General features: G+C 49.6%; 1 protein-coding gene across 19 annotated transcripts in view; it reads right to left on the bottom strand.

Annotated features, from left to right (window-relative positions):
- The window catches only part of Inpp4a (inositol polyphosphate-4-phosphatase type I A), a 112,893-nt gene that overhangs the window by 15,886 nt on the left and 72,058 nt on the right, over positions 1-24,949 (bottom strand). For 4 of the 19 annotated variants that reach the window (XM_029475253.1, XM_029475146.1, XM_029475021.1 and 1 more), the window contains exons 13-24: positions 24,504-24,612; positions 22,567-22,584; positions 19,074-19,257; positions 17,726-17,944; positions 16,609-16,864; positions 13,392-13,424; positions 8,866-9,038; positions 7,838-7,961; positions 6,980-7,106; positions 6,567-6,707; positions 4,032-4,129; positions 928-1,040 (exon numbers count right to left, since the gene is read on the bottom strand). In XM_029475253.1, the coding sequence (XP_029331113.1) occupies positions 928-1,040; positions 4,032-4,129; positions 6,567-6,707; positions 6,980-7,106; positions 7,838-7,961; positions 8,866-9,038; positions 13,392-13,424; positions 16,609-16,864; positions 17,726-17,944; positions 19,074-19,257; positions 22,567-22,584; positions 24,504-24,612 (1,595 nt within the window). The remainder of the gene's footprint in view (positions 1-927; positions 1,041-4,031; positions 4,130-6,566; positions 6,708-6,979; positions 7,107-7,837; positions 7,962-8,865; positions 9,039-13,391; positions 13,425-16,608; positions 16,865-17,725; positions 17,945-19,073; positions 19,258-22,566; positions 22,585-24,503; positions 24,613-24,949) is intronic. The other 15 variants (XM_021170851.2, XM_029475272.1, XM_029475167.1 and 12 more) reach the window with 8 other exon arrangements.

Raw genomic sequence — 24,949 nt, 5'->3', positions numbered from 1 at the left:
TAGACCTTCTCAGCACAAGGACAGCATAATCCAGCCAGGGAAAGCTACTGCCACCCAGAGTCCCCTTGTCCCTGGACACACTAGTATAACTCCTCTCCCACCACAAGAACACTGGGGCATGTCTTTTCATTTCTAGATACACTCCTAGATTCCTGTCTCTTAGACACAGCAGTCCCTGCCACAAGAAGGGATCTGCAGAGCCAGGTTCCCAGCCCAGGTCTGCAGCTGGCTGTGAAGCTCTGGCTAGGTCTCCCCACCTATGAAATGATAAGCTGACCTGACAGGGTTTTTCAGCTGACTAGCTGGGAGTCTGTTCATATACAAAAAGGAAAAGAAGATTAAGAAGAGAACAGCTTCGAGGGACAGCATCTAAGTGGCATGGCTTTGCTGCCCCATACCCTTTGTCACCCACAGGTGATCATATGGGATGGGATATGAAATGGAATATACAAAGGTTCCTGGGAACTCTGCACCCCTGAATCTATGCTTCTATAACTGGAGCTCTACTAGAAACAGAAACGACAGGACTGGAAGGCCTGCTTTCTGACTTGACAGGAAAGGTCAGCTGCCCCCACATCTAACTGGCGATTGTCTGTGACCACAGTCTCTAAACAGTGGCACGAATGGGTGTGTGCGTCTGCAGAGCCATCAGTCACTATGCTATTCTAAGAATGGATCAGCGAGGGAAGGCACTAGTCCATTGCTCAGCATGCAGTGATGTTTCCTATGCAGTGACCTTCCCTTGTGTCTACCACCAGGTGTTGGAGGAACCTGGGCAATGATGTCCAGTGTCCTCGCACACTGCTGAACTTACGCAGTGATGACCTTTCCTTGTGCCCTTGTGGTTGGAATGTGACCCCCTCCCTGATGTCTTCACTAGTGACTCTTGGAAGGCACACCGTTACTCTTCTGCACTATGACAAGTACCTCAGCAGCTTGCCAGAGGATGTCCACGTTCTTATTCTTGCGTGCATGGACATTCTGTCCCAGAAACCGCAGCAGCTCTGGAAGGCAGGTCTGACTGCGAGATCGAGGTAGACCTGGATGAGAAGAGGGAAGAGGGGGCCCACTCAAAGATACTGGTGCTGCAGAAGTATTCCTGCTTCACAGCCGGTAGCAGGGGTATAGAGGGGAGTGTTTGCAGATTTAGACATGGCCATCTGAGCCCTGAATTTCCTTCCCTGCTGTCAGTGCCACTGTCAGAGGGTAGAGACTTTATCTTTTGTTGGTTTTCCCAAGAGGCTGGAGGAAGAATGCCAAAAGACTACAATTCCTCAAGCCTCTTGGCCCTTCAGGGGGCAGTGAGTAAGAAGTGAGGGCAAGCTGTCTGGTCTCCAAACAGACATCGGGATGCAGAATGCTTGGAGCAATGGGTCTTGACTAGCAAGCAGATGGAAACCTTGGGAGATTCTGCAAGTGCAGCCTCAACCCACACTTGAAGGAAGAATTTCTGAACGGCCTAGGGATGTCTAACCCCATCAATCCTTTTCCACTGCGGAAGTTGCCAGGCCCTTGCAAGACCTCCTTAGGTCATCTTGCTTCACTTAAGAAACCTGAGACAAAAGTCAAAGACAAGGCAAGCACTTCTGAAGGTTGTGGGATTTTTCACACACATTAAAGAAAAGGGTCTCAATGCCATGTCTGAAGAAACACATGAGTCTCCAAGCAAGGGCAACCTTCCTTTGGTGACACAGGCTCCTGTGAGAATTACTAAGCATCCTCACTTGGAAGAACATGAAGCAGGCGCACACAAGTAAGAAGCCTCCAGCCTGTGCAGAGTCTGATGAGGCTGTGGGAAGGGGAGCTTCATCTTGATCAGGGCACTCACCATCCAGAGGAGACAAAATGGTCTCCCAACTTCCCATCAGCTGCAGTCTCTCCCTGGCCTAACTTGCAATGCTCATTTTAGTGACTACCTGCCCACTGATGGGGCTTGTGGACATGGGTGTAGTCAGGTTCTGGGAACCACAGTTCACTGACTCTTTCCTGGGGCTCACAAGCACATGGCCTGCCTCTCCTTGGCTTCCTGGCCTCTGTGTCTATAGACCTTCTCATTCCCTGGACTTTACCCTTAATCTATCTGCTTTTGTGCCTCTTGGGGGTGAGGCAGGGGTACTGGCAATGCCATAAACTGCCCACCTTCCAAAATGCTGGCCACAGCACTACCCTTGGTAATGTTCATTACTCCCACCCTACCCGCCATCACAGTTCATCTTGGTTCTTTGGCTGATGGTCCAGTTCCCTGCAAGTTCACAGCCTGTCTGTCCCCTTATAGCAGTAAAAATAAGATGCCACTAAGACTGGTGTGGCTTTTGACCTGCAGTTTAGTCTGGGCAGGGACTAGAGGCCAGAGACACTCATGAAACATTCTGTGTGCTGGAAAGTTTCATATCAAACCAGCTAGAGTTGTTTTAGAAGAGCAAGTCTGCAGTAGATTTTCTTGTTGATAACTGATGCTGACATGGGAGGCCCACCCTATTGTGTGATGTCACCCTGGCTGGTGGTCCTGAATTCTCTATAAGAAAGCAGACTGAGAAAGTCATGGAGGACAAGCCAGTAAGCTACACTCCTCCATAGCCTCTCCATTACTTCTTACTTCCAGGTTCCTGCCTTGAGTTCCTACCCTGACTTCTTTTGATGATAGACTGTGATGTGGAGTGTAAGCTGAATAAACCCTTTCTCTCCCCAAGTTGTTTTTGGTCATGTGTTGTATCATAGCAACAGAAGCCCTAACTAGAACACTACAAAAGTGTCAATATGCTAGTTCTCAAAATGTTGGCTTCAGGGGACCTGGTGCTCAGTGAGAACCTTGTAGTATGCCTCTGCCCCGGACCATGCCCCATCATCAGCAGGTGAGACTCAGTCTTCCTGGGGCTCCCACTCTTCCAGTATTTAACCAGCATACCCAAGAGGCCAAGCAGAGGCAGCCTTTTCCCAAATAAGCACTGCCAAATAGATGCCAGTGCCCTCTCCTGGGCCCTTCTTAACCATACACACACAGGGTCCACAACCAGGCAATCCTTCCATTCCCTGGACACACACAGTAATACACACATGAGTAATACTGTCTCATGATTCACAGTGAACAGGGACAGTGCAGGGTATTTGGCCTTGTACTCCCTATCAGTGTTCCCTAACAGTGCTCCCTAACAGTGCAAGTGTTCTCTGCACTGTTTCATCATTGGCTCTAAAGTCTAGGTCCATCTCACCTTTAGGAGAATGCAAGACAGGCTGCTTATCTCCCCAGTCTATATACTGTTCCTCTTTGGAGCCTACCCCCACATAAGAGAAAACTCTCCAGTCAGGGACAGGTCTATGCTCTATATGGAACCCCAAGAGGCAGAGGCTTGGGAAGTTCACTGGGATGAATTCAAAAGACCTGAGCAGCTAAAAGCTCTGCTGAGCTACTCTGGGGTTTTCCTCCAGTGCTGTGGCTGCCAGAACCCTCTTAGACTATGTCCTCATGTCGAGGACAGAGAACTGTATGTCAGCACAATGTGGAATTCCACTGCCTCTGGGAGACTGAGGCAGGGTCATCATGCCCATGAATATTCAGGAGGAAGTATCTTTTCAGCATCTCACTGTATAGACCAGGGACAAAAATACACGGAGAGCTCGTACAGAACTCTTGGACTGTCTCCAAGCCCCGCTCCTCCCCCCCACTCCCCCCACCCCCGGTGCTCCCAGCAGGTACACATAGTCTGCCACAGCATGTGCTAGGGAGAGGCAGAGCACAGTAGCAGGAAACACTACATCGTGTCTAGAGGGAGAGACCAACTGCAGAAGAGGGGAGCAGAGGTAGGACACCGCAGAAGTTTTCCTGGGTGGCGCTCAAGCCAGAAGAATGGGGTCCCAAACACATATGAGGGGCAGAGAAGGAATCCTCTAATACATCCGTGTAGGATTTGTGCACAACACTGCAGTGGGATGAGCTGGGCAGTGCTTAGGTCAGAAAACAGCTGGAGCTCGGGCATCCAAAATGAAGGCTGCATGGGCAGTGTGGAGCACATTCCGAGGAAAGGGATACTCACAGTCCTCCGGCAAAACCTCCTTAAACTGCTCAAAGTAGGAATTTAACCGCACCAAGCTCTCCACATTGATAACTTCTTGTAAGGACGTATCTCCAAACCTTGGGGAGAATCAGGACATCAGTGGAAGGGCCATGTCATTATCAGTAAGTTGAAAGCTGAAGGACATCTTGAGGATTTATTCTCCCGAGTAGATAACCTGCAAACCTAAACCCCAACTCTCTCTCCTTCCTGAAGCCATCTCTAAAGCATTAGGGAGGAACTTCTCAAGCAGAGGCCGCTGAATCTCACTACAGGCCTGCCTAAGGGTACACTGGAACAGGGTTCAGAAGAAGTCTGTCTCATGCAAGTTCACATGGAAGACTTCGGCTCTGAGCACTCGTAAGAGGTGACCGGATCCTGATGGATTCAGTGATGAGTTCCCAGCTAAATCTCTCTGAGGAGCTGGGGCCTAGTTGGAGGAAGCAGACACTGGGGCACATCTCTGAAGGGTCAGCCTTGTCTTCTGGCCCTTCTGCTCTGTCTCCTGCACATCATAGGGTATGCTGCTCTGCCCCACTGTGATTGCTACACCATGATCTTCTGCCTTGCCATCAACAGGCCGAGGAGCAACGAAGACAGCGACTTCTGCAACCACAAGCCAAAGCCAACCCTCACTCCTTTTTTTTTTCTTTTATGGTTTTAGAGCTTTACTGAAGAAAGGCAGAGAGAGAGAGAGAGAGAAAGAAAGAGTAAAGAGGCAGAGGACAGCCATGGCCACGTGAAGAGAGGGGAGAAGAGAGGGGGAGAAAGGGAGCAAGAGGGCTAGAGAGAGAACAAGAGAAGCACGAGCCAACCTTCACTTCTTATGGTTTTTTATCCCATTAAAGGTATTTTGTCACAGCAACAATAAAATGGCCTAAGGCACCAGGCTTAGAGGCTGAAAGGCCACATGTGTGTCACAGGCTCTCATCTTATATGTAAATATGTAATATGTCTTCCTCCCTCAAAGGCACCTAGGAAAGAGGACGGCAGTAGGGGTGCTGTGGAGAGCAGGGGCTGTGGAGAGCAGGGGCTGTGGAGAGCAGGGGCTGTGGAGAGCAGGGGCTGTGGAGAGCTTCTAGAGCTGCTTCTAGGAAACTGGCAAGAATATCTGACATTGGGCTAAGACAAAGAAGTAAGCCCAAGAAAAATACAGCTGAGGAATGTGTTCTTTGTATCTTTATCATCTTGATAAGTCCCTAGGAGCAGTGACCTCAGGACCCTTGTTTATGCTTTGTTTGTGCCTTAGAACGGACATTGTATGTGCCTAGAATGATATAAAAGCAGACTAGAAAAAAGTAAGCCCACCTGAGCACGTGCTGGGGTCATACCATAATGTTGTCTATTGTCTCTTTCTTTCTTTAACCCTCATTCCCTTCCTTGAGACCCTGCTGACTGACTGAGCTGGCTTGGTCAAGGAACCAAGGACATTCTGCTGGGGTCTGAAGTCACTCTGCCGTGTGAACACTAAGTGTCCTCTGGGCTGGCCTGGGGCCTTCCCTCTTTCCTCATCAGATAGGTCTAGCCTGTGCCCACTACCTGTTGCAAGAATGACCACACCAAATGCCTGAGGTAAGCAGTGGATGCTACATGCATGGAAGGTGCTAAATGGTAAATAAACAAAAGGGGGGGGGGGAGGCCCTGCCATTGTGCAGTCTGAGACCCAGGCCCTCAGCCCAGCCTGCTGCCACACTGCTCTATAAACTGCCAGCATTCTCCTCAAAGGCCGTATTCCCTCCTGCTCAAGACAGATATTCACCCTGCTGCCCACATGGCTCTCTGTGTAGTAGGCACTTGCTCCTGGGATTAAGGGAGGTTTCCATTCTGTGAAGTCTTCCCTCATCAGAAACAAAGCAAATTTGCTATCATGCTGCTGGAACAAGCAACCAAGCCAAGCCAGTTCTGCCCATTCTTCGACTCCACCCGCTTCTCGGCTCACAGTGCCGGGTTTGTCTCTGTCCTTTCCAGAATGCAGGGAATGCCAGTCTTCCTCCTGGGACACCTCCAGATGCAGCTCCCACATAAGCCACTCTCCACAAAGTAGATTCTTCTAGCTACTGCCTCAGGGAGGCTCTGTCTCCTGGACTGGTGCCTCAGCCAGGCCCAGTTACCATCTCCTCTGAACTTGATCTTCTGCATTGTCCTGAGTTCGGTGAAGGCACTGACCTACCTACATGTCCAATCTAGAAGCTGAGACCACAGTCTACTTATGTTCCACAATACCTGCCCCCGCTCAGCCAGCCCTTCTCAGAACACACCACACTCTGCTCCAGCTCTCCAGCTCCACAGCACTGCCCTGGGGCCCAGCCTCTTCAGCAAAATCCTCACATTTCCCTCACAGCCTTTCTACCCATGGGCAGAAGTATGACCTACCTAACATGCCACTCTGATCCTGCCCTGCTCCACTACAAGTAGTACACTATCTCCCAGTGACAAGTGTACTTCTCAAGTTGAGGTGGGCTCACACCCCCAGCTCCATGGACACTGAACCCCAGCTGAGCAGGCGCCGGCACACACCTCTCAGCCAGTGTCTGTTGCTCATTGATGCCCACGTTGAAGAGGACAGGCTGCACCCGCAGTAGCATGCCACTCTGGATCTCTCGGGGGAGGGAGTCAAACAGTGGGCCTGGCAGAGGGATCCGCACGTTAAAGCCGTCCCTAGTGGAGAGAGGAAATGCAAAGTGGGGTGAGGTCAGGACGCTGAGAGTAGAGGACAGACCCAAAGCATACTTCAGAGCCCTGGGTGATGCCCTGGCCGGTGTGGTTCAATGCCCACTCAGACCTTTAAGGAGAAATTATGGGATTGGTATGGGTCTGGGAAGGCTATACGCAATGCTCTAAAGGAGTAAAAGCAAAGAACAGAGATGCATGTGTCCCACGAGACAGACACAGTGATGCCCGGCTGCTGGCAGAGTGTTAGATGATCTTACCGGTTTCCTGTGATGACCGGCAGCATGTCACTTGACGCATTCGAAGTGGCCTGAGTGACTTTAAAGGTCACATTCCTCAGGTCCATGATTCCAAGGCTCATGTCCTCCAACATGGCCAACTCCTCTCCTGAAATGAATCAGAGATGGGTGATATCAAGGCCTGCCGCTGTCCTCAGGACATCTGTGAACAGGGGCCCGAGGGCATCGATGGGAAGATGTTCTCTGAGACAGACTCTGCATAGCAACACTGCAGATGTGGCTGCAGAAACGGGCACTGCCCTTCTCAAGCTTCCTATGCACAGAACCTCAAAGGCCCACACTAGCTCTCCCAGGATGGGAACACAAACAGTACACTAACATTGCTATGACCACCTCCTTCCACTGGGTGGGTACCTCTTCAAGAACCCATAATCCCAAGATGAACAAGTACTTTTTCTAAATGGTCCATTTTCACCTTCTTGGAAGAAATACATTTAAGAAAAACAAACAAACAAAAACAAACAAACAAAAAAACAAGTCTGGGGGTCCTCTTCCCCTTGACCCAGCAACTCTCCTTCTCAGCTACAGAAATGTGCTCATGTAATTATAAATGTCTGCAGTATACAGGTGTCACTGCACCAAAAATTTTAGTGGGAACAATTCAGAAGCAGCCCAAGTCCTCATCCATGCTCATCAGAAAGACGTTCAAGGACTATAACATCACCACTGCATACCCTGGGGTATGAGAACTGTGCAGGCCCAGCACCTAGCTCTCTGTTACACTTCCTAGTAATGTTTGAACTTATTTAACCTCTGGAAGGAAGGACCAGTAGAGGCTCAGATGGAACCACCTTTGTGGCCCTGGGCTAGGGGTCTCACCGTAGGTACTCAGCAGGCTCTCAAACTGGGCCAGAAGGCCGATGGTGTAGAGCTGCCTCAGGAAGCCACCGTCGTGCAGGCAGTTCCTCAGCTTGATGATAAAGCCACAGATCAGGGCTGTCAGCTGTGGAGGAAACAGGGTGACGGTGTGAACACCGGGTCTTCCTCTCCATGTTCTAGTCTCTTTATTCCCACTACTAAGGGGCATCAGCAATATGTCTTATCCCTCGGGGAGGACTGGGGGCTGGGGATCCAGGGATGCCCTGGCTCTAAGACTACAGTAATCCAAGGCTACAGGTTTGTGGCACCTGACAAAGGTGGGCTTGGACTGGGCTCATGCCTGAACTGAAACTTTATGGAAGCTTAGAATCCCCCACAGGGAAAGGGCCCATCAGACCACACCAACCCTCCCTAAGGGAGGTTTTCTGTGGGATAAACAGGCTTCCAAGCATCAGCAGGGGAACTCCATAGAACCAGCCCCACCCAGCTGCTCTCATCGTTAGTTTATTGCTAACATCTTTTGACTCAGAGAGCAATCGCAATCTTCTGCCCTGAGTGATAACTAAAATCTTAAATGGAGCCCTGTGACAAGCCACAGAACTTGAATGCCTGCTCTTTCAAATGCACTGGCCAATCCATGCGGCCCTCAATGACATTCCTTGTACAGAAGAAGAAAAGGGTGACAAAGAAGCGTTTGCCATTGGCCTGCCTGGTGCTGGGCAATCCTGTCAGAGCTGGCACTTCAACTGAAACAAATACTCATCAATGAGGCGGGATCCTTCCTGCACCTCTCTAAGTAAACTTGTGGTGGCGCACGCCTTTAATCCCAGCACTCGGGAGGCAGAGGGCAGGTGGATTTCTGAGTTTGAGGCCAGCCTGGTCTACAAAGTGAGTTCCAGGACAGCCAGGGCTATACAGGGCTGTACAGAGAAACCTTGTCTCGAAACATGGCCACCTGCTTGGTTCACAACCGTTTTTTTCTGAGGTAGAAGGTGCATATGACTGCTCTGTGTCCTCTGGAGCCTTACCGTTTGGCAGAAGACGACGTCACGGCGATACTGCAGGCTGAGGTACGAGGCAATGGTGGGGGCACTGTCCTGCATGAGCAGGAAGACCATGGCTGCCTTTGCCTTGTCGCTCATCATGGCCACACAGTCTGTGAGGGTGGTCAGCAGAGGGTAAAGGGCCTCGCTCCACTCACCTGCACATGAGCGAGAGGCTTGTTAGCATTCAGAAGAGAAGCTTCAAGAAGCAGGCCCTGCAAAGCAGCATACCACCTGCCCCTAACCACTGCCCCACCCTTCCTCTCATACCCCCAAGCCCCTTTATGCCTCCTGACCCTGCTTTCCCCACCACACGGCCTGGAAAAGCAGAACTGAGTTCTGCCCAGAGCCAATGCTGCTCCATCCATCTGTCTGCCCCTCTACCTGAACTGCTGAGTAAGAAATCAGTTCTGCTCTGGCACTGTCCACATACAGCACTTACCACTTACCCTACAGCTCCTAGGAACCCTTCCCAATATTCCAAACTAGCTGCTGAGGGAAACAGCAAAGATGTTTCTGCAGGTCCAGAAACATCCCATGTGTAAGAGGAGCAAGCTCCATCCACAGCATGGTGGTTCCTGAAGTCCATAAGGAAGCCCACAGACGGGATGTATGTCACGGCCCTTCCCACAGCAAGGTGATGCCTCTACCCATCTCCTCTTACTGCCCTCAACCGCCATGCCCTGCTTGTTATCAGCTATCTCCAGCTCAGCTCTTTCAGAGATGGATGGAAACTTCAACCCCGAACCCAAATAACCCTTTAAAAAGAGCCCCACAGGGGCAGAGCAGCACGAGGGGCAGCTTTGGTTCTGCCTTTGTTTCCTCCCTTCTTGGAAGACATCAAAGAGAGAAGACGTGGCATGTCCAAAAATAGGCTTCAACACATCCCTACTTGGGAAGCATAACTCCAAACAGCTCAAGGCAGTGGACATCCTGAGGGACAGAGTCCATGCTGCGGAGGCCTCAGACCAGCACCTGCACTGCCAGAGAGGAAGAGAAGGGAGCCTTGCTCGCTTTTCTGCTATCTGGCTAGCACTTGAACTCCCAAGAATGTGTAGAGGAACTTGCCCACACTCTGCAGCCGGCCTCAGTACACAGAACAGTCTGGGGTTGGAAATGATCTAACTGGATATGCAGGCACACTATATGTGGACAAGGGTTTTGTCTGTAATGGGAAAAAGGCCAGGCTTAAATTTAGAATCTAAGACAGAAAGGTCTTTAGCAAACCTGACACAGTGACAAAGAACACTGGACTAAGAAGTGGAAAATATGAGTTGCAGGCCTGGCTGCTGTGTAGTGGCCGACACAGGCAAGGCCCTGACCCCTCCGTCACACGGGACCTTATTGGGAAAATCAGAGAGAATACCAGAGAGATGCCCAGACCACACTCTCCCTCTGGACTCCTCAGGCACCAAGTGTCCTGCTTCTTTAAAGAACTCTAAGAACAGATTCTGCCAGAAATGGGCAATGAAAACCAGGGGGTTATAGCACATTATTGGGAAAGGTAAAGTCAGTGAGTCTTGCGTCATAGCTGGGTATGGTAATGTATGCCTGTAACTCCAGAACCTAGGCAGCTGAGGCAGAAGGATAACAAGTTCAAGGTTAGCCTGGGCTACATACTAATATCCAACCTCAAAAAATAAAAGCAACCTAGCATCCCCTGTCCTGCAAAGACTGCTCTTCAGTAAGCACTGCAGTGCTCAGGTCAAATGCAGCCATCTTTACTTTGCTTTTCCAATCATCACGTTTACACAAGTCATAGGATAACCATGGTTATTTTAACCTAAAAATAAGCAGCGTAGACAAGCTGTTTTGTTCAACCAAGCCAAGACTCCTCGCACAACTTTTTAACTTTAACTACTCTTTTCCAAAAATGAAATTCATTGCTGGGCAGTGGTGGCGCACGCCTTTAATCCTAGCACTTGGGAGGCAGAGGCAGGTGGATTTCTGAGTTCAAGGCCAGCCTGGTCTACAGAGTGAGTTCCGGGACAGCCAGAGCTACACAGAGAAACCCTGTCTCAAACAAAACAAAACAAAACAAAACAAACAAAAAAAAACCCAACAAACAAACAAACAAACAAACAACGAAATTCATATACCAATGAATTATATGCTAAACTAGAAAAAGAGGAGTCTAGAAGAAATGGCTAAAAGGCACTCAGTACTTGTCTTGGAAAACGGGTGGTTTGATCCTTGCAAGAGGGTGATCTGACATCTTCCCAGGTAGTCTCAGGCAAGGCTGGATGGCCGGAGTCCAGTAAAGGCATCAACCACCATTGCCAGCATTTCTCAAACCTTCCTGTCTTCTCCACACAGAGAGGACATGGGCGTGGAGGCTGAGAGCCATCCCAAGACACAAACAGAATGGACATCTGTGTACATCTGCCTGACTCTCAGAGCCGGTATCTTTAGTAGTCAGCCTGCTTCTACTGAGCAAGCAGCAGGAGATGGGAGTACTACGTGTTTTACATATGAGTAGAAACACAAGTTAAAACAATTCCAAGCCAAACTGATTTCAATGGTAGCACATTGTATCTACCTAGAGCTGGCTGGGATGTTGGAGTTGGTGAAGGGTTTTCAATGTGCTACCTCAAAAGGAAAGACAGTGATGACTAGTACTTTTATATTGTTTTATTATTGTTGAATCAGGTCAGCTAAGCAATGTCCCATGTGCTGCAGCTGTCCCACTTCTGCAGCAAACTCCTCAGCTACCTGCTACCTGGTGACAGCTGCTGCCTGACAGCCCATGGCCCACACTACTTTAGGTAGCAGCTTCAAGTGTTCTTTCCACCTATAGGCTGCTTTAAAAAGAAAAAAAATTAACCCATTAGTGTGAACAAGAAATGAGAGACAGAGTATGTGTCTGTATGTTTGTCTGTATGCTTGTGTAGTATATGCATCTATGTCCTCACATGTAGGTGTGAGCATCCATTTGTACACAGGTAGAAATCAGAAGTTGATGTTGATCGTCCTCTCTATCACCCCCAGCCCCTTACTCTCTCCGTGAGCCTGATGCACACTAACTGCCTGACCTCCTGACCAGCCAGCAAGCTCTGGGACCAGCCTGTCTCTACCTTCCTCCCCAGTATTGGGCTTAGAGACATGCTCTGCCACTCCTGGCTTTTTACTCAGATCCTCATGAGTGCCCAGTGAGCACTTTACTCCTATCAAAGAATCAATGTCTCCAGCCTCTGGACTGTGTGTATTTAATACAGGACTCGTGGCAGGGAACCATTTCTAACATCAATGTGGAAAAGCTGCCAGTGCTTCCCAAGAGGATAAGAGTTCTATAAACCAGGCATCTTCTGGGTGCTGATAGAAACCAGAGTGGAGAAAAAGCCTGAACTCCCACCACAGGCTCACAAGGCTACCTTCTCTGGTTCTCACTACTGGCCATGGACCCCAGACTACCACATCACTGAGGCTCTGTGAAACCCACTATCTGAAGGCTCTGGCTGAGTCAGACACCAGACAAGTGAAGAGCAGGGTTAGCTGTGCATCCACTAAGACTGAGTGACCCCAAGGCTCCTCCATGACCCTGGGATCTAAGACCCACTCAAGGCGGCTACACTGATGTTTGGAGAACAAGGACTACGAAGCAAACGGGGAGGAAGGATGAGCCTGGTTAGACACTGGCTTGGTGCACACCATGCCAGTGGGCAGAAATGGCTCTCTGTAAATCCTGTGCCCATCACTTGCTGTGCTCTAGATGTAACACAGGTGTCTTTCCATCTTATACCTACTCAGAAATATGCAATCTTTGGTATGATCATCTAGCTGATTTTTAAGTAAAAATCTGTTTGGGGAGAAAGGCGCATGCACACTGTGAGAAAACCACAAGCTGTATATAGGAAGCCTGTCAGGAACTAGATCAGGGCTTGGTGCATCTACCACAGTCTTTATAGAACAGGAGAACCAAAAGGTCTCCACAGCACTAACTGAAAACAGGTGATAGACAATAAATATAATGTTATAATGCAGGCTATGGCCAGGATTTAGCTCAAGAATGAAGTTCGCAAACCACTGAGGTAGAATCAGGGGCCTTAAGTTCTCCAGGGAAATTTTCAACAATAATCCCAGCTAAGGCCCAACCCAATGTCTGATAAGAGTTCTGAAGCTGTGTCGCATTCAGAAGCTGCCACAGGAAGCTGCACCACCACATTCCCAGTGGACACGAATCATCCAATTGTGCTTTCAAGAGCTTCGTGCAAAAGTCCAATGAGTGTACAAGGAAGATCTACAAACACGTAGCTTTCTAAATCAGATCGCCCACCACAGGAAGCCCAGTGCACTCAGAAATAAACCAAGTACAAAGGGTTCAGGGTGCAGAGGAAAAGCACAGCGTGCCTGGTGGCCATTTCAGGCATAGTCCCCAGTCCCACCTCAGACAAAGGAAGTGCTGAAATAGTCTCCTAACTACAGGAACACAAAACAACCTTTGATAATTGAGCTACAAGCACTACCTGAGCATTTAAAAGACAGCAGCGGAGCCTCGAACGCAAAGCACGTACCTGGACTGGACTCTTCAGGAGGGGGGCTGCAATCTGCACAGAAATGGAGGGCAACAGGGATGATTAAGGAGCAGCACACAGTTCAAACATGAGCAGCTCAGTCTCAGAGCTACTGCATTAGCAGCTTGCAGCAAGGTGGTTCAGCACATGGAGAAGAGGCCCGGGGCTCAGGCCTCTTACCCAGTTTCCCAAGGGCATTCCTGCTGCTGGGAGCAACTGAGCCCTCTCAGTAGTGAACAAGTTATTCACCAGAGTCAGTATCCATGTTGCTAACACTTCAACATAAAATGATCTTCAAGATGATTGAGCCAACACACACAATGTCACAGATGCCAGGCTGACAACACACAATGCCAGATGCCACACTGATGATGATGCAGAAATGGAGCCCCAGTCTAGCTTACACCATCAATGAGAGAAACTAACCAACCTAGCATGTATTGCCAACTGTGGAGCCCACTGCCCTGACTGACTGAGGAACCCAGAGCTCAAGATCTACTGCTGAGCTCTAAACTCGTAAGGCCCAACGATTCAAACCATACACAGAAAGAACCTTCAAACAGGCAACTAAACTAAATGTAAAACCTGTATCATTTGAAAGATGGCTCCAAATAGGAAACTCCTCCAGCCAGGCTGTCCCTCCAGGCAGGCTATCAAGGTCTTCAAAGGGTACCCATTTTGATTCTAGTTCGCTTTTTCTGAGTCTTACTGAGATGTGCATAGTTTTAATTTCACATTTCCCTTTAAAATGCTAAAATTCCTAGTTAAATGGACATGCCATCTGAGAAGAGAGAGCTTGAAAAGGCATCAAAGGAGTAGATTTCCATTTCATTGTGTGTGTGAACTTCAGTTCAGAGGCTGTCTGTAGGAAACTGAAATGAGGTGGCTTTAGACTCCAAAGGGTGGACAGAAAGAATTCAGGAGGCTGTCGGGAGGGAGGGAGTCAGTCGAGGTCCTTTCTCTGCTGTGTTTGGACATGACTCATGAAGCTGACAGGAGGGAAAGGAAACATAAAACCTCTTGGAAGCTGAAGAACTCGGCCAGACCCAAGACCACCAGTTGACAGGGGCCCTATGGGTGTGAAACAATGCAGTCAGCCATTCTTAAGCCTCTGTCTGGCTAATGAGAATTATCCCAAGCCAATCCCAAGCCTTGAAAAACTACACACTTTAATTATCAGGACTCTGGTCTATGAATGAGGAGGAGAGTTTGGGAGCCTGTGAGTGCCTGTGGTGATCTCAAACAGCAGGGTGGGACCATTCCTGGGAGAGTTTACTCAGTTTAGTAAAACATAGCTTTCCAGCCCAAGGGGAGAAATGAGGCTCCTCTGGCAGTCTCGGATCAGTGGCTCCCAACTGTAATCTTAAATCATGGAGTCCTTTGAGATCTGATAACCACTATGAACTTTCTCCCCATTCACTTACAAATTTCAGCATGTGGTCTCAGGGGTATGTGAGGCTTGGGATGTATCTACAGATCCCATCTTAACAACTCAGTAGGTAATCTTAGGGTTACAAGAGAATGGGGTTGTACATAGATCTTGGGTTAACAATTCAGCAATTGAGAAAATTTTCCCACCAGGCTAACCAGTCAGCAAGCCTGTAGTGCATGTTCTTAATTAGTGATTGACATGGGAGGGAGGGCCCAGCCCACTGTGGTTGGTGCCACTCCAGAGCAGGTGCTCCTGGGCAGGTATATAAGAATGCAGGCTGAGCTAGCCAGAAAGAAGTATTCGTCCATGGCCTCTGTATCGTTTTCTGCCTCCAGGTTCTTGTCTTCAGTTCCTGCCATGACTTTTCTGGCTGATGGGCTGTGAGCTATGAGCTGAAATTACCCCGTCCTCCTCAGGTTCCTTTTGGTCATGGTGTTTTGTCACCATCATAGAAACCTTAACTGGGACAAGCACCCTGGACACGTGAGTCACAAAGACAAACAGTCTTATCACATAACATACTAGCTCCTAAATTTAAAAATACCTAACCATTTTCCTCATCTGCAGAAAATATTTTAAATTACAAAAAAAGTCATATATATTTCTTCTCCTTCAGTCCTGAAGTAGCCCTTCTCATTCATTCGTGGTAGGCAAATGGTCTACCATCTAACTACATCCCTAGACCTACAAAAAGTTCATATTAAAGAGAAGTAAGTAATGAACTTGGAGAAAAAAAATTAAACAACAGGAAGATAAGAAGAAAGCAAACACAAGCTAGTTCCATGAGTCTATCACAGGCTTGGGAAGGTGACAGCTGTAACCCCAGCTCCCTGAGGTGGAAAGTAGGTGACGTGGACATTGCAGACAGATGAGAGGCAAAGGACATGTCACACAGAGATTTATCAAGAGACTGATGAAGTCACATGACTGCGCTCGAAGACACACGACTGAACTCCATGGTTGATGTCTAACTGAGAATCCTTCATCACACAAAGCCCGGCCTGCACACTTTGGCTGGACTTAGCTTGATGATCCCCATGGAGATGAGAGGGAGGCAGGAGCTGGGTGCTGAGCCAGGGCTTGACCCAAGTATTCTCCGGCTCTTATAGGAAAGGGTGAGAGGCACCATAGAGAGCCAGGCAGCCATTTGTTCAGGCACACCAGTCCTCAGCACCTGGGCTGTTTTGAGGCCCATGTTCACCACACCCTGTGTCCTTTGTGAAGTGTGCTGCTGCATGGCATTGCTCTGTACTCTCCACCTAAGAGTGGTGTCAAACTGGTCAATCTAGCTTATGTACCATGTAACTGAGTTACAAGATGCTAGGCGCCATGCTTCTGCTGGTAAGAGTATGCTAGCCAATGAGAGCCTGAGGGGCTGCAAACACCCTCATCCAGCAGAGTTCCTACAAAGCTTGCTTTTCAAAAGTCAGTCTACCCATCCCAACACAACCAAAGTAACATCACAGAGGCATCTGCATCAGCCGCCATCAGCTTCTCAGGTCAGCTTACAAACCTGAGAAGACCTCCCACCGTGGCACTGTAGCCCAGGAGGGCACCATCTGCACATGGTGGTGATGCAGATTCAGTCGGCTCCGGCTACATGGGAAGACAGGAGCCCCAACCCTGCCTATGTGCTGCATGTGCGTGGAACCCCCAGCCCTGCGCTGCCTGCCAGCCCTCCCTATAGTCTGCACTGGGGAGGCACACATGGAGTCAGAGACACAGACACACGGAGGTGAGGCGGCACGGGCTGAGGCTGCGTGGGAAGCGTGGATGCATACGCACGTGTGCTTGAATGAGGATGGCATGCGGCAGTGGGCATGGAGGAGGGGCATGTCGAGGAGGGGGCGTCACACAAGGGGTCCTCCGGTCGGATCCAGTAGGCTTGGCTGTCCCGGTTACCTTTCTTGCTGGAACAGGTGCTCGAACAGGGGAAAGCGTCCTCGCAGCCCTCCCCATGCAGACGCTCCTTCTGCAGCAGCTTGTCCACCCGCTGAATGATGCACTCCAGGCTCTTGTCCACATTCAGCCACACTTTCTCCTTCAAACCAACAAGACCGTCTGGGTCAGATTGTGCAACAGAAGACCAATAACAGAACAAGCCTGCCTCCATCTCTCCCCGAGTCCCAGCCCAATGATGCCCAAGTGGCCATTCAAGTCAGAAATGCTTTCTAAGGCAACTTGCAGCCTTGTGGTCACTGACTGAAAGCCTGGCAGACATCCTCTGCCCACTCTGGAAGACAGATGGCCTTCCAGATAGGCCTCACCTGACAGTCCACAGAGCACTAAGAGCTCAGCCCTGCCTCCTCCACTGCGGGCTACCTACAACCATCACAAAGGCTGCGTTTCCTTCTGATGGACAGTAAGGGAAACAGCTGGGTAGGGGGTGGGGCCTGAAGGAAGAGAGGGCAGGCTGGGAGGAGCTGCAGAAACCCACACAGAGCACAGGCTGCCAGGGCTGGTGGAGCACTCTGCTGCCAATGAATAATTCAGTGCTTCCCAGGACGCCTCTGAGCTGTAACCCCAACAAACTACAACAGGTTGTAGGATGTGACCTTTTCTAGAGAGACAAGGATCCAGCTCTAGGCCCACACTGGAACCATGAAGTGACATAATGTCAGGGGCAGAGGCAGCCTGGGCACCTGAGCCTCTGCGTTCAAACAACAAAAAGTCCTAACAGGTGAAGGACGAGCAGGGGGCTGAGTAAGGGGAGAGGCCTGACTCCCAGCAAAATCACGTACAGTTTATATATACTATGGTCTGAAAACAGTCAACCTAAATATCAAGTGGCCCAAAGCCACCTGGGAAGCAGACCTGGAGCTTGCTAACAAAGGAGCTGGCACTCTGGGTGGGACGTTCTATAGTTCAGAAGCAGCACCCCAGGCAGGGGCAGCAGACTCACCCACTCCTCCTCATGCCAGTCCACCTGCAGGGAAGACCGGCTGCTTCTCCCTGCCCACCTGGCCATCAGGGTGTCCTGGTCATTCCGAAGCATCACCTGCTCCTCCTCAGTCGAGGTAGGGGAGGCCTTGGAAGCGATGTAGTCGGGCCGCGCTGCATTCAGCCCATGGATGGAGTTGGCCAGCAGCTTACAGTCACAGACAGTCACCAACTGCCGAGTCTGCAGGTTCACACAAACCAGGGCTGCTAAGTGTGCTCTCTTGCAGAAGCAGGGAGGCAAAGGCTAAGTTCCCCCCACCCATCCTGTTCCATGCAGCCTGCTAAGAAAGCATTCTCAAGGATATCTAAATACAAAGGCAACATGGGATAATCTCAGCAAGACTAGAGCACATGGGGTCTGCTTGAGACGTGTTTATCCCAGAAGGGCTCAAGGAAGATTAGAAGGGGCTGAAGAATCCTATCTGTCATTTTCTGGCTCTGCTTGCCTTTGACCCTACATCACTGGAGAAAAGGGCTCACTTCCAGCCTTGCCAACAGGGTGCACTGTGCCTAGCCCCTGGGAGTGGTTCCCAGGGATCACACATTACTTTGGTTCAACTGGGCTCCTGGCATCACCACTCTCTCTCGCCTTGGAGACTGCAACGGGAGCTCGGCTGTTCCTAGCTTTACTGCTAGGAACTATCACTTCCTTTCCCAGTGGCCCTGGTCTGGGGGACCCATGTGAAGGATATAACACATTCTGAGCAGGAACAACAGCACCCAGCAGCAAGGCAGGTGTGGGTGGAGAGGTGCAATGGAAAGGTGTCTGAAGGGAAAGAGTACCAAGCATCAAAGGTGGCTCAGCCACTCTCTCAGTATGCAGACATGTTTATGTAATTTTTAAGTCAGGATTGAGTTGTGGCTCAGCCACTCTCTCAGTATGCAGACATGTTTATGTAATTTTAAAGTCAGGATTGAATTGTGGTTAAACAGAACTTTTAAAATTAATTATATATAAGCCAATAAGGTTATACTGCTCATTTCTTATGACTGAATAATTGTTCTATAGGTGCTGACTAAGATGTCACCATGGAAGCTGTAGTCTGTGTGAGTCCCAGGAAAGTGAATGCAAATTTACTTGCTGGAAGACGCCATCAACCCATTGGCCTAAAGCTACAATCGGGGCTCCAACTACAAGCAAGTCACAGACTTCCCTACAACTTTATGGATTTAAAAGAAAAGCTTTCAAGGTCACCACAATGGCTCTCCATCTGGCTCTGGGCACTTCCAGGTTACCCTGGGTGGTTTAGTAGCTTCTAGAAATGTAAGAGACCTCTCCAACCCACACGCAAATGGGCAGCCCCTCCTACCTTGTCTGCCAAGATGGCGAGAGTCCTCTCCAGGCCAGTAGCAGACCTGTCCTTTGCAGCCCTTGAAAGCCGTTCTGCGTAGTAGCTGACCTGGGTTTTCAGGGTGTTGATCTGGGCGATGATCTCCTTGGCTCGGGTGATGTCCTGTGGTATGTAGATGATGGACTGGCCGCTAGAAGGTGTACTAAAAGGAACAACAGGTCCTAAGGGGCTCTCCAAGTCATCCAAGCCACCCACAACTATCCCTGAAATAGAGGGGTTTTCTTGGTAAGTTCAATCACTGATGGGCAAAGGTCAATCTTAGAATATTCTTTTTTTTCTAAAGAGAAGTGTAAAATGTATATAAGACCAAGACTTTTGTGTGTACTTGTACCTGTACGTGTCTTTATATTTACTACATACATGTACATGTATGTGTATAAATACCTTGGAATATCACTATAATAATTACCCAATGCTGGGATCTTACCTAGGAACTTCAGTAACTTATAATCAGTCCTTCAGATCTGGGATCTGCTTACAACTACCATAGTCTAACAGACATATACATATATATGTAAACTTCTCCATGTGGTCAACAGGGCCTTCAGACTTCCTGTAAGCAGCCTTGCATAGACCTCCCATGTATTGACTTGAGCAAGTTCCCAACATCGGGTTCCTTTCTCTCTCCTGTTTCAGGCCTTCCTTGTGCTGACAACACTGCACTAGAGAAAGCTAAGGCTGAGCCAGCCAGAGGCAGGCCCAACAACTCAACGCCTCTCAAACTACAGCCCCTCCTCCCGCCCACCTCCTCACCACTGTGCAGCACTCTGGATGTGTCTGGGAACCAGATGTCAAAGGGCCAGGCCAGCTGCTGCCCAGGTAATCAGGAGCCTGCGAGGGGCCAACTCCATATTCCCTGGCTTCACAGGTGGGCCAGCATGTGTGGCCATCTGAGGTGGCAATGATAAGCTTATGTCTCTTAGCTCAGGTCCCAATCAATCAAGCATTATAAAGTTGGTTTTGAGACCATCTGAGGATGCTTGAGAAAATGAGACATAAAAGTCACCAATGCAGGAGTGGTGATTCTGGGATGTGAGGGAGGATAAGGGAAGGAGTGCTCTCCCTTCTGAAACGAAGGGCTGGCCTTGAGTTCCAGGGAGAAGGGGCACCGTGGAGAGTAGAGGGTGACTCTCATCACACCCTACCTCACTTGCTGGAGATGAGAGTCACCCGAGACCTCTCCAGGGAGAAAACACCACTCCCCTTTGTCATTCTGGACTACAGGGCAAACATGCAAACACCACAAACCAAACTGCCCCGAGAGAACCACCACCACCACAAGCCCACACACCACAGCGGACACGATGGGTCTGCAGAAGCCCATGCAGCAGATGGCGACTGAGCCTGGGCAGCACAAGCATCATTCCACAGCACTGCCCGCAGGAGCTACTTTCCAATCTGCAATCTCTCTCCCAAATGAATAGCTGTCGCTTGGGACAATCAGTTCTTGGAAATACATTTTGAAGAAGAATTAAAAAAATAGAATCTGTTCTTTCTGGTCCTCAGCCTTGAGAGTCTACATGGACTATGTGCTGTGTGTAGATCTACTGTTGCATATGTCCATGGCTGCGCACACTCTGTTACAACAACATCCACAGGATTGGTACATGGAAGTACATTGAAATTGGCAGTACAAGTTGGCAAGTTCAAAGAACTGCTCTTGGGAACATCAGGAATGCATACATGCATGTACTTAACTCCAAAATCAGGAGCCACACAAAGGGGTGCAGAGGCTATGTTGCCTTGCGGTACACAGGCCTCCGTGGGAGGGGCCTCTGTGTTCTACTCCCAGCTCTTCCTGCAACAGCTCAGTAGGCAATGGCCTATGTGTGATGCTTAGGCTTCATGTTAGACTCCCATCCAGGGTCTGCTGACCCATTCATACACACAGTGGAGGCCACGGGCTAAGCACCTAGCACATGAGTATCAGAGTGCAGTGCCTAATGTGCACTTGCTCTGGATACAGAGAGTAAGGCTGCCAGTGGACAGTCCCATGGAACCAGGTCCACCGCCCCTAGGGTTGGATCAAATCTTTGAGATTTGTTTGCCCCCTTCTCCCAGGCTGGAAGGTTCCCGGCTGTCTTAGGAGCTTGGTTCCCTGGAGAAGAGAGCAGAATCATAGGAGTAACCAGACCCTTCTTCCCGAGGCACAGAAGATTTAGTCTTCAGTTAAGATGGAACCTGATGAACTTTCCAGATACGGTGCACATGAAGCACCTGGGTTGACATTTACCAAGAGCCCTTGGCTCTCCATGCTCCACTTGCTGCTCATCTCTCAGACCTTAGGGATCTGACTCCTCCTGCTATGGGAAGGAGTGAGCCTCCGTTCAGAAAGCCCAAGGAGGGAACAGGGATAATATTCTGAGGGGCTGTGGAGGACGAAGGGGGAGTATCGTCCGTCCCAGATGCTGTCTTCCCTCCCTCGGGACTTCTGGGAAGGGACCCCACAAGGGAAAGCTGGCGAAGCTTCTTCTTGGGTGTGTTTGTGGGGACTCAGACTTCCTGACATTGTGTTTCCAGCAGAGCCCTAGCATGTCAGTGAGGGTCTAGCCCCAGCCCTAAAAGATCATGGGTCATTAGCTCAAGATAGCAGCATTTCCCACAGGGCCGTGGGGCCTCCTCTTGGTGAGTTGCTGGTTTCCCAGTCTGGGACTAATGAGGAGATCCTAGACAGACATGGTAGCTTCTGGCTCCCATGTAACACTCTGGAGGAAAAAGCCACTCAGCTCTTGCTCTGCTGCCCAATGGGAAAAACTGACCTTAACATCACCATCATTAAAATGAGCACAGTACAAAAGTATTACAAAATGTAAACCGGCTCCATCAGACAGAGGGAAAGTGAAAACTCAAAGGTTTGTGCTGGGCCTGAGCGAACTGGGCCTGATGAATACACAGATCTGTATTCCTGGCTACTAAGGACTAAGGCAGGAGGATTACAGAGAAAAGCTTTGGCTGTAGGATAAGTTCAAGGCCAGCTTGGGGATACTTAGCGAGCCCTGTCTCAAAAGAAAAAAATGTTAAAATGGCTGAGGTAGCATGTGGGGATAAAGCTTTGCCTACCAGGTGTTGAAAACAAAAAAGATTCCCAAATGGCCTTGGATGGGTAAGACAGCTCACTGTGTAAAGGTGTGTGCGCCGAATGTACCAATGGGCTGATGTGATGCCCTGGCACCCAGGGCTCTCAGTGAGCTCTTCTGCATCCTTCGAGGAGGCAAACTGAGCCCTGTGTCCACTGAGTGCAGGAAGAAACTGCTGTCAGGCCATAAAGGAGGCTGCAGATGGCAGAATGGCTATTCATTATCAAAGAACATTGCAGCTGGAAGGAAGAGCTCTGCTGACTGGGAGCCACGCGGCAAATGGGATGGAGCCACCCCAGATGAAGGACAGCACGGGCTTTCTCTACACAAGAGCAAGAATCAACGTACACTCTCTCCACAGACAGAAAACTCACCAACACTCCTCAAAACTGCTAAAGAAAAAAAAAAAAAAAAAAAAAAAAACCAAACGAAGCATTAGCGATTGTTAGCAAATACCACAGGCAAAGCACATTTTAAAGGCTGACTGGCATTATTTTTCTCTCTCTCTCTAAATACTTGGATGTAATTTGTTGAGGCCACCACTACAGGAATAAGCAAACTTATGAGTCTAAAATACTTATTCCCTGGAGGAAGTCTGCAGCCTGTGCTCAAGCCCCAGGGACATCCCATTGGGGCCCAGAACATGTGTCTGCATGTGAAGGAAAGCTCAGAGAGCACAAACTGCTGCAAAGGTGGTCTTGTGACATCACTGCTACGTTAATAATATCCATGAGAATACCTGAAAGACCCCAGAGGCATTGGGAAACCAGCTTTGAAGCCAAAATGTAAAGTTATCTAGTATCAAAGCTGCAACCTTTCACACACAAGGGACAACCAGGTGGCCTCCTGACTGGTCACCTAGAACGAATGGACTTTCTCTGTCAGGAAGCCATGTCACCTCACACACTCACTCTTCACACACACACTAACTATGATGGAAAATTTACTCTTCTTCCTGCTCCCTAGGATGCTGTGGATGTGAACAGTAAGGAAAGCCTGAGCACGGGGCTGTCTGCTCCGTAGGAAGGAGTCAGGGCTGCCTGATAGACTCACTAACATGCTGAAATAGCTTTGCTGTGCCCAGCTTTTCCCTGCTTTTCCTCCCCATATCCAGGCTAGGTGACACACACTGGAAGGGCAAGCACTCTGAGATGTCCTTTTCTGCTTCCTGCTCCATCTCTGGCACCGCTGACATCAGTGGCACTCTGACCTGCCTTCCTGACTCCACAGGCTCCTCATGGGCCCCTGGTCTAACTTTCCAGCATCCTGACTCAGTGACACTCTGACCTGCCTTCCTGACTCCAGCCTAAATGTCCAGCATCCTGACCCAGTGATGCAGTACCCTCACTCTGGCCACAGCAGCAGAACTGGACAATAACCAATCAACACCCACTCGTGCTAGGACCCTCCTCTACCTGCTTCTACCTGCCACCATGTAGGAGTCTCTGGGAGTCCCTGGACCTTTGCTTCCTATCTCAAAAAGCATTCCACTCTCGGATCAAAGGCACATCTTGCTGAGGCCTCCTGGTACACTTGGTCTTAACGCCTCGCACTTGACAGCCTCTGTGCTCATCCACCTGCCACCTTGCCCCTTCTGGGATCAGAGACCTGCTCTGTTCTCTCTCCCTTACCTGACACACATGCATGCTCCATAGAGGCTCAGTCAGACTCTGAGCACAGTCTCCTTGCCAGTGCTTCCCACTGCACACACTGCCCAAGGACCTCACAAGGCTGTCACCCTGCTCATTTTTACACTCGCACCCTCTGATCACATTTACATTTTGCCAGGTGACATTCTGGATGATAGATACCCAAGGAATGCTTCAACTGGGAGGCCTTTCCCCACCCTGCCTCTCTGGCAGTTTCTTGCTCAGGACAGAATTGACAACCCTCTAGATCCTTTCAGTAGTGGGAACACTTGCCACTGCTGTCCTTTAGGAAAGGACACAGAGTGCTGGGGGCTTTAGGAACTACAGAAATGATCCTTGAAAATACAGTTTGTCAGAGGCTTTCCAAGCCTGGTGCTCCAACTGCCCAGAGACTTCAGAGGAGCTGAGGTCTCAGGCACTGCACACAGGTGGCCGGCTGAAGCAGCTCCCTGGAAAGACTAGACTAGTGGCCAGGCGCCTCACCACTCCCTCCCCTCAGCCACACACACACAGAGCAGCACAGGGTCCCTGAGGCAGCTCCTCCAGCCACGCAGAAGCAGATCAGATGGCTGGATGCTTTTGCAGTTCCGTTTGATTCTCATTTTAACTCACAAATGTCGGACACAGCAGTACGAGGACCACAGATACCCTCCTTCACTTACTGTTTCTTGGCCTCTTCAAACTTGTGCAGCTTTTTTCGAAGACCTCCTGACTTAAAACCTTGGCAGTGTGCTGCTGGAGCTCCAATAGTGACGACATCGTAGTTCTGATCTGAGCAACAGAAAGCTTTCCTCCGTTACTCTGGGGTCAGGCCTACAGACAAGCCAGCTGTGGCAGCATGGATAGCATTGTGGGATCTATAGCCCGCATGTAAACAGCCTCTGGCTCCCTAATCCTACATCCAGAGGCCGAAAGAGGGCTTGCTGAATCCAGCACTAACTATTCAGTAAGAAAACCGAAAGGTAGAGCCACCACCTGGGCTGCTAAATGCCCACTTCTTCCCTTCTCATGAAAGGGCAACTTTCTGCCAGAAAAACAAAAGGAAGCTTAGATAGCTAAGAAAGGGGTTTGGACTTTGTAACTGAAAAATTTCAAAGGTATTGGGTGT

Source organism: Mus caroli, chromosome 1 (assembly GCF_900094665.2).
Source record: "Mus caroli chromosome 1, CAROLI_EIJ_v1.1, whole genome shotgun sequence".
NCBI classification, from domain to species: Eukaryota; Metazoa; Chordata; class Mammalia; order Rodentia; family Muridae; genus Mus; species Mus caroli.
This window is presented reverse-complemented; position numbering and strand designations above follow the sequence as displayed.